This window comes from Anabas testudineus, chromosome 14 (assembly GCF_900324465.2).
Source record: "Anabas testudineus chromosome 14, fAnaTes1.2, whole genome shotgun sequence".
NCBI classification, from domain to species: domain Eukaryota; kingdom Metazoa; phylum Chordata; class Actinopteri; order Anabantiformes; family Anabantidae; genus Anabas; species Anabas testudineus.
In genome coordinates, this window is record NC_046623.1 from 15,176,639 (window position 1) to 15,186,849 (window position 10,211).

General features: G+C 39.2%; 1 protein-coding gene across 1 annotated transcript; it reads left to right on the forward strand.

Moving 5' to 3' along the window:
- The first annotated feature begins 492 nt into the window (after positions 1-492).
- On the forward strand, positions 493-7,667 carry LOC113170761 (prenylcysteine oxidase-like). Its single transcript, XM_026372999.1, has 7 exons — positions 493-819; positions 1,401-1,607; positions 1,995-2,169; positions 3,047-3,258; positions 3,535-3,675; positions 4,468-4,879; positions 5,048-7,667. Exons 1-7 carry the CDS (start codon positions 711-713, stop codon positions 5,295-5,297), a joined length of 1,506 nt encoding a protein of 501 aa, XP_026228784.1. The 5' UTR covers positions 493-710; the 3' UTR covers positions 5,298-7,667.
- The last annotated feature ends 2,544 nt before the right edge of the window (positions 7,668-10,211 follow it).

Sequence of the window (10,211 nt, forward strand, 5' to 3'; positions counted from 1 at the left end):
CATGTCGTCCTGTGCATTTCTAAATCCTTACACACACTTCACACACTTTAAATATAGCCATAACAGGAGGGAGCTCTGGAACTACTCATAGGAAGAAAATAAACCTAACATAGCATGGCAAGATTTATGTACCAGGGGAAGGTAAATTGTTTTTATTTTTATTTTACTATTTTCTGCTTGCATATGTATCTTGAAATGCAATAAAGCTGAACCTGCAGTGCAGAAACATCTGATAAATACAGCAGGTTTCCCAGTGGAGTAGTGGTACATTGGTTATTAAAGTAAATTAGTATTTAAACTGTGAAGTAGCACTTCTACTTGTGTTTTACTTTATTTTTGTGCACTGATTATAATTAAATGAACCAGCGTGTTTTCAGTTTTTAGAGAAACCTTTTACATAAAACTGTTACACAGGTGTTGACAGGTGAATCAATCAGCTGCTCGGCTGTGATTGGTCGAAAGGGTCAACGACGTCATGTTGCAGGAAGTTGATGAACTGAATTGATCTGCATCATCAGCAGCTCATCGTTTCTTCATGGTTCAGTGTAAAATCACATTTAAAACGAACGCAGCCTCGTTCATTTATTACAACAGACTCACACAGACTTGTTTTGAATATTCTGTCCGTGATAAAGGAAGAGACAGAGAGGAGCTAACCCGATGTGGTAGGTTATCAGTAGCCCCCCGATCATCCCTGATCCACTGCGGCTATGTGCGGCTCTCTGCTCCCGCTCTTTGCCGTCGTGCTGTCCGGTTGCTTTGCTGCCGGAGATCCGGAGGGATCTGCTCATGTCGACGGATCTCCGCCTTCTAAGATCGGTAAGAACAGCTGTGAAAAAGCCTAAACATCCGTTAAATGTAGCTAATTAGCTAACCCTAAAGCTAGCTAGTGTTAGCTGGCAGCCAGAGGGTTAAAGGCTAGCTTCATTGAGAGCTAGCTAACGTTAGTTTATAATAATAATAGTAATGTTTATAATAATTTTTAGTTTGCTAGTGTTCATTGCATAACTCATTTTGTCTATATAGTGTTGAATATGGGTGTTTAATAACAATAATCCTTAATGTTGTTAAATAGCCACATGTACTCAGTGAGCTACTGCAACATTATCTGAGTGTAGCTAGCTAGGTAGCTTATATTTTATCAGCCATAGTAGATTTGCACCATCAATACATTTGTACCATTTGCTACTCCCATGAGCAGGTTTGGTGAGCAATCATTGAGACCAAGGTTTTTTTTAGACGTTCTTTAATAGAAAGCTCATAACAAGCTCACTCAGATTACTAAGAATGTTTTTGTTTGCACTGTGCAAAATGTTATTTAGCTTTAATTTCATTGACTGGAGCAGGTAAATAAAGGTGTGCTAGATTTGACACTTCCTCTTTGATTCCTTGTGCTCCAGCGGTGGTGGGGGCAGGTATAGGAGGTAGTGCCACAGCCCACTTCCTACGTCAGCACTTTGGCCCTGAGGTACAGGTGGACGTGTTCGAAAAGGCTGAGGTCGGAGGTCGTCTCGCCACTGTAACGGTCAATCACAATGACTACGAGTCTGGAGGTTCCATCATTCATTCCCTCAACCTCCACATGCAGGAGTTTGTCAAGCAGCTTGGTGAGTTTACACACACTAACATGACAATAAGTGCATAATATAACCACATAGGTACGTACTGTATATGACAGTGTAGTCTTATTTTAGCAATTCTTTATCCTTGTTTAGGTATTTTCAATGGAAAAGATGCATGTACGTAAGAAAACTGAAGGAAATAACTGGTGTGTGTCTTTCTAACTGAAAGACAAGTCATTGTTGTTCTGCATCCTTTATTCAGGGCCCTGTGAGTGTCATCTTATGGTGCCTTATAGGATGATGTAAATATCAGGAAGGTTTTGGAGAAAATATGTGAAATAGCTTTTGTGAAATAAAAATTGTGAAATATGTACATTTCGCCACATCTTCTGTCAACTCTTATGTATGTTGTATTGTTATCTGTCGCTCAAGGTTTGAAGTATCGTCGCAGTGTGGCAGGAAAGACAGCAGTGTTTAACGGCGAGGAGATGATTCTAGAGGAGACAGATTGGTACCTGCTGGATCTGTTCCGGCTGTGGTGGCGCTATGGCATCAGCTTCATACGCCTGCAGATGTGGGTGGAAGAAATTATGGAGAAATTTATGAGGTAAGCCAGAAATAGCACCACAAAACTTCACTGCATACTGTGAACAGCATCATCATTCCTCTCAGTTCACCATGTTTATAGTCGTATGCAGAAGAGTACTCCATTCTCCTATTGATCAGTCACCCAACAGGTTGTGTATATATAAAGAAATTCTGACATGTAGTCTGAACACAGCATCAGACTTTAAAATACTTCATTTAATGCACAATGCTGCCTTCTAGTGATGATCAGTGGAGAAAACTATTTATTATTTCCTAAGCTTTGGACATCTGCAGCTCTAGTTGCTGCAAAACCTTCACTCTGTGTGTGTGACTTTTAGAGCATAAGGTCACTAGAACAACCCCAAGTTCCAAAAATGTTTGGCACAGTGTGTAAAAGCAACATGAGCATGCTTTTTACTATCAGCAACCATCTGTCAGACATGCCACTGTTATGAAAGTTTGCCTCTCTTCATCCTCTATTAAAAAAACAAAATTGATTTCTTCCTTCAGCTGATTGTGTTTCAGATACACACACGGCTGTCCCATATGGCCAAGACATCAAATCTTTTTCCTTTATTATGATACCTTTACTTTGCTGCTTGAAAAGTCAACCAGGTCCCGATTTACCCCTCCTCCATCACTATTCACTTACTTCATTTCCTCCCTCAGGAAATGATTTATCTCAGTATCTGTGTGTTTTTCGTGCCTTTTCTCTGTCACTAACAGCGAGCTTGAATATTCCTGTGTCTGTCTTTTCTAAGTAGAATTAGCACAGAAATGGTTGTTCCAGAACATTCATACAGTATGTTCACTAATTAATCTGTCTACTGTTTAGTAATTGACTACTATAATTACTAATTAACCATTTATTTGTTGTGTGTGTATGAATAATAAAGGATATACAAGTACCAGGCCCACGGTTACGCCTTTAGCACGGTGGAGGAGCTGCTGGACTCTCTTGGGGGTAGTGGGTTCATCAACATGACTCGAAGGCCACTCTCGGACTCGCTGCTGGAGCTGGGTGTGTCGCAGAGATTCATCGACGAGGTCATTGCACCTGTCACGAGGGTCAACTATGGACAGAACGTCAGCATCCCTGCCTTCATAGGTCAGCAGAGCAGTGGAGTGGGAATGTTATGAGCAGGAAAGACACAGAAAGATGAAGTGTTGAAACTATGGTCAGAATGAGCTGAACGTTACTGTACATGCTCAATGATGTAGGTCAGGAGGGAAGAAAGGAAAAAAGATATCGGAGATGAGAATAGAAGAGAGGAAAGCGGGAGGAGGGGAGGTGGCCTATGGGAGCGAGGGAACAGTAAAGTGTGTGGGCAGCTGATAATTGGTTTATAGCTCTTGGCAATGTGTGTGTGTGTGTGTGTTTCAGGAGCTGTTTCTTTAGCCTCTGCCCAGAACAACCTGTGGGCGGTGGAAGGAGGAAACAAGCTGGTGTGTTCTGGCCTGCTGAAGATGGCCAACGCTAACCTGCTGCAAGCACAAGTCAACACCATCTCCCCCATCCAGTCAGGTACTTAACCTTGTTGTTGGCTGAAAATTGAGTTACTAGTTCATTTTAGGATTGGAGTAATTAAGTCCATAGGGCTCCTTAAGGAGAAACAAACTCATGCTGCGTTCTTCCTCTGGCTTCCACAGTGTTTTACATTTTTAATATATTGTACTATTTTTAGACTCTAAAGGTCAAGTGTTAATTTATTTCTTCTTCACTTGAAACAAGTTATCATTTGTATTAAGGCCACAACTTTAAACACTTAAATGAATAATTTTTGTCAATTAATTTTATAGAACTTGCAACAAACTAAAAACAAGTCAGTGTTTGGTTTGTTGATGCTCTTTAAGCACAGTTTTCAGGTTACTTACTACTCAGGTCTATTCTTGGAGGATTTCATACAGTTTGTCTCTGGCTTTATTCTTTCTGTGCCTTTGCTTCCTGACGTGATCCCAGACAGCCTCTGTAGGCACGATACCATCTTTTTCTGGACTTCTTGTTCTTTTTGTCACTGAGAACAGTAATTTATGATCCTGGAGATTTTTTAGGTTGTAACACCTTTTGCACAGTACTAGAAAGGTGACTGTGGTGCTGCTAAGGTAAGCACACATATGGAAGCAAATTTAAGCTTTAATTATGATTTTTTTAAAAGGCTGTCACAATCAAATAATACTTAAGTTTGTTTTTAGCTGTTGCTGTATTTGTGCATTAATAGAAATAAAGAAAGAAATAAATTTTACCCTGTATGTGTATGGTTTCTAGGTTTATCTCTTTAGAGTAATGTCTGCATTAATTTTTCTGTTTTTTCTACAGGAGAAGCTCTCCAGTACCAGCTGAGCTACACCTCAGCAGCAGGGACAGAATCAGAGCTGTACGATATTGTAGTGTTGGCAGCACCACTCCAGACCGGTGTTGAGTCAGGACTCCACTTCCAAGGTTTTACAAGTCCCTTTGATCAGCTTCCCAGAGAATATCACAGCACTGTAGCAACCATTGTCCACGGTTACCTCAACACCTCTTTCTTTGGCTTCCCGGACCCCCGCCTCTTCCCATTCGCCAGCGTCTTGACAACTGAGAAACCTGATCTCTTCTTCAACAGCGTGGCTAGTGTTTGTCCCGTCAACATCTCAGCAGGCTTCCGACGTAAGCAGCCACAAGAGGCCGGAGTCTATAAAGTGTTTTCGCCACAACCTCTCGAGAAGTCTGAGCTCAAAACACTCTTCAGGTCAGCCACTTCCTGTGTGGAAAAGATGATCTTTCTTTTCTCTTTGGTCCAGAAAGTAGTCTAGACCAAACAGGAAAGGAGTAATTTACCATGTAACAGACCCACATTGCTCTGAACCATTCCACTTGCAAAGAATAACAGATTTCCCACTATTTATTTTAATTTCAGGTCGTACTACTCAGTGCAGGTGACCGAGTGGAAAGCTTACCCTCATTATGGCAGCAACCAGGGACTGCCGCCTGTCGAGCTCCACCAGAATCTCTACTACCTCAATGGCATCGAGTGGGCCGCTAGTGCAATGGAGATGAGTTCAGTAGCTGCCAAGAACATCGCTCTGCTGGCCTATCACCGCTGGAACAGACAGACGGACATGGTGGACCAGAAAGATCTGATGCACAGGATCAAAACTGAACTATGACCTCAGCAATTCAAAGCCAAGATACACTCCATCAAAGGGAAGCAGTGAGTGGCGCTCTGAGCTCGCAAAGTAGGTGTCCTCATGGGTCCTTTCAGTTCTGAGGAACTCAGACGTGACTCATATGAGACCAGGTTAAAATTCTACTGAATCTAATTGGTTCTGGTCTTGTTTTACTGTCATAGGTGTTGGAGCTAAGGCTGGATAAAAAAAACAAAGATTTTACGATTCATGGTATTTGTTTCTAATGGAATAAGAGATTATTGGTTCTTTAAGTAAGTTATAAAAAGTTTTTAAAATATTTACTTTGTTCCTGCAGAGGAAGCTAAACCTACCTTTCCATGATACTAGACTGATCATGGAGACCTTCAGCACACACAGACCTTCAGTTTCAGCTTTGCTCGTGAAAGGAATGTGCTGTATTTAGCTGAAGCATCTGCTACTGATAGTTCACACGTATTTGTATGGGATAGCATGTTTTATTCAAAAACATATAATCATGCCTTTCATTTTTTATTATTCTGCCTCAACTGTTTTGCACATGTTGGCCTTAAAGTAAGTAAGTTTAGCATTTGCCAATGAAAACTTAATTATAACCGGAAATTAAACTTCAAGAATGTAATTGAATCAGATCTGAACTTTCTGAGTTAATCAAGTTGAGAGGTCAGTGATAATGTCTTACCCTACCGTTTGCAGTATTAGCCCTGATTACGGGGGTATGTTATAGCCTCTGCAAGAGAAAAGTGAGAATGACAACAGGAAACTGTCATATATCATTCAAACTTCAAATTTTAAATGGGTCTAAACCAAATCAGAAAAAGAAAGCAGTTTATCAGACAGCTTCTTTAGGACCCTTAATGATCTTCATCATCCAGCTGCATTGCATTGCATTTGAAACGCAAGTCTAATACACTGAATCGTCAATAGTTTTGTTACATAAATCACTGGTTCTGCGCTACTGTCCAGTGGCTCCAAATTCCTGTTTGATTGTACTGATTGAAGTTTTTCATTCTCTGACGGTGGCACTGCTGACACCTGTACGTGAGGCATGTTGCAGTATTGGTTGGGGATGTATTGCTAATGCGAATTGGTGGTTTCATCCAGAAATTTAGCTGCAGGCAGCTTTTCTTTGCCAGTAATTATATAATGAAGCATCCAAGGAAAACACCAGCTGATATTTATCTCACTAGAGGGTGAATGAACTGTTGGGAGACAGTTCTCTTGACTTGTGAATGAGCATCAGGTAGATCGTTGGTACTGCTCTGTGTAAATACATTTATCCTATTCAAGAAAATACTTAACTCATGAATGAGGTGCTTTAAAATTATTTCTGTGCTGTTACATACGAAACCAACGTTACTTTTAGGCACATAAATCAGCACTATGATGTCCAAACAACTGCTGTCGTGAACACATTTAAAGACTGTTAATAATCATGCTGTTGTCTCTGAGGACATCTCCGTTCGCTCTGTAGGAGTTTTTTTAAATAATAAAAAATAATTATTCTGTGACTCGTGGTAGTGTCCACTGGTGCTACACTCTGTTGCTCCTTTCATCAGACTATTTCGTTATCCACTCTTCCTGTTGCTTTTGTTGCATAATCCAGCTGAAAGAATGTTTGTTCAGGGAATGGAGGCAACAGGCTTTCACACTGGATCACACAAATGCAGAGGGCAGATCTGTGGAGCTGCTGCCGGGGTGATGACACGTTTTCCTTCTTCCATCAAACTCTAAAAACATATGAGGTGCCGAGTTGAAGTTTCACTACCAGAATTAGTAAAGTGCTAAGATTTATTCATATGACAAGAAACCATTGACTGTTTGTCATCTTTGTAAGACTCAAAGGATTTCAGCTGAGTGAAACATCCCAACTCATGATAATGTTTCAGAATCACATCATGGTGTCAGAAATAATTGTTGTTGAGCTGAAATATGAAATTCAAGGTTTTCAGTCAGCAGCAGCTTCTGTAAATGTTTTTAACTATATAATATTCTGTAAAACAAAAAACGCACACCATGTAAATGCACAGAGTGAGCGTCATGGAACGGTTTGTGGGACAAAACATTCCCATTTAAAAGGTAACTCATTAACAGGAGTTTTAGCAGTTTCTAATTTGTTTTCTCAAACATTGTACATGATGAAAACAGTGTGATACTGTTGGAAAGCACCAGGAAATCTGAGCAGATACCTTTCTTTGAATGCTTAACTATGTGTTGTGTGGTCACAACAAAAGTGAAAGTCCTACATTTAAAACTCTACTTAAGCAAAAATGCACAAATTTTATCAGCGCATTGTATTTTCTGCTAATGCTATGCTAATGATGCTGTTGCTATTGAACAATTGTCCAGAAAATAAAATGACTGGAAAGTTTACTGTGAACATTTGGTCTCTGATTCATCCTGGCTTTTCAGATTCTTATTTCCTTTTTTCATTAAATAGAAGAAAATGTACTTGTTGAACTCTACCTGCAGAAATTCTATTATGTTTGATTGATTTCATTCTAATTTTCTGTGACTGGACGTCTGGCGTTGGTGGGGACTGCTACACTCATTCCAATAGAGAATTTAATTTATACAGATTTATAAATCAGATTTCTGCAGCTAAAATGTTAACTTGCTGTAGATTTATCTTTTTCATTAAAGTTTTTATACTGGGATACAATTATGAGACCATGTAAATCCACCTGATGCTAATACTAATACTACCATTGACTCCTCCTTAATCTCTTGCAGCAAGAGCACAATCATGATGCTGATAATAGAATTAACTTCAAAACAAAGTGTCCCGAGACTCAAACTTATGACTCATTTTGCCTTAATCCTTCTACTGCACATGGTTGATGGGCTCACTCTCATACGCTCACCCAAGTGAAACTGTGTGTTTCTGTGATGATCGGAAATCCTGTAAACATGTTCCAATGCTCATGCGGTAAATCAAAAGAAAACCTTGGAGGGACTTTTCCACAGAGCCTGTTTTATAAAGCAGGTTTTATTTTGCAGAGTAAAACTCAATTTAAATGTTGTCCAATCAAGTTATCCAGATAACCAGATAGGCTTACTATTACACAATTGTATTGTTGTACTTTGTATTATGTGGGCTTCTCTGTAAATGTCTTTAAAACCACTGAAATTAGTACAAATTTTACAAATGAGGATCAGTGTTGAGGCTTTGTGGCTCTGGAGAAATCAAAATAAAGTCTGACAGAATGACAGTGGTCACATGTAAAAGCACACGTACCAACTACTGTTTCCAATCACCCACATCCACTTCCGCGTCTTCATGTAGGTGGGTGATGTTGTATGCTGTATGTGTGGTCTAAAATAAATAAAGCAGTGAAGTAAAAAATAATTAGATATCCCACTTTCATGGTCTAAATGACTATACCCACCTTAGATAAGATCAGTGTGTGTAGTCACTATAGGTTGCTTATGTACAAATCTGCCTAATAATTTTAATTAAAAGGTAATATCGGAAAATAACAAATAAAGGTTTAAAATGGGAAATAATTACTGTACTACACCCATGTCTGAGTGTGCTGTGAGCTGCACACATTCCTAAATCCCTGCACACGTCTCTCTACTGCTTTGCCTCTTTGGTACAGAGGACTTAATGAAAACAAGTGAGCTGCATTCTGGGAAGTGTAGGATCCAGGGTTTTTGTGCCTCTTCGGTTTTTAATAGTCTCTTGCAACTATTTCAACTTCCAGATGATTCAAAATGCAGCCACACGTCTCATTTTTGATCAGCTAGAAAGGACATGTTACACTGCTCTTCCAAATCTTTCTCTGCACTCGTTTCCCTTAAAAAAACAAACAAAAAACAAACAAACAGCTCTTTATACAGCATTTTACTTTACAGTTCATCTGGATTAGATATCTGCTTTTGAATGAAAGCGTCTACCAAATAACTAAATATAAATGTGAATGTAAACATAAGTTTGAATGAAAACATTTTGGTTCAGTTTTTACATCAGTATATACACTCAGTGTTCATTTATAGTAACATATCTAAGAAACACACACAGTTTCGCATTCATATCTGTTGCCTATAAACATTGTGAATTGTTGTAGGCGTCTGTGTCATTCTTCAGATTTATTGTGTTTAGGTTTCTGGTGTTAAGATGAAAAAAGCATCGTCCAAACTTTACAGTCTTTTAAACTTCAATGTGTCAAATATCATTGGAGCTCCTGGTTATTTCATCCCATTCTCTTTTATTTGAGCCTTGGGTTTTCTGAGGCTGCGTGACGTGTTTGTGAGGTGTGTTTACTGTTGGATCAACTCTCAACCTTGAGGGGCTGTGATAGGACTGACTACACAAGACACAGATATACATAGATCGAAGGATAAACGATGAAGGTCATAGCTAGTCTGAAAGTTTCCCTGTATATTATGATGTTATTTTGTTCACTCTCTCTGCTGCCCCCTCAAATAAAGTAACTTTTTTTGACCCAGTGCATTTGTCTGTTATTTTACACAGTAGTACTAAAACAGAAAGAGAAAAGATGAGTCAGCACATCTTTCTTTATCCTTTTCAATGATTAATTTTATTAATGCATTTGTAATTAACCAAGACTAACAGTCTTCCAATAGCACTTAATGTTTGCAAGACTAATAATTTAATAGAACAACTGGTCATTAAAAATAATTTTGTAACGATGATAAAACAACTGAAGACAGATATTTTCAAATTTTTTCATGAAAAATACGGTAATGTCTCTGTGAGTCCAAACGTTTGACTGGCAGTGCATGTTCCCACCCTTGATAAGAGTCACAACGGAGTCACAGTTTCTCTTTCCACTGAAATGGGGGCCGGCTCTGACTGGAACAGATGCCTGTCCCTAGAGAATTTCTTTTGGACTGAGCTCAATGGAGGCTTTTGCTTTGTTAGTGAGTTTATGGGAATCAGACAGAGCATCA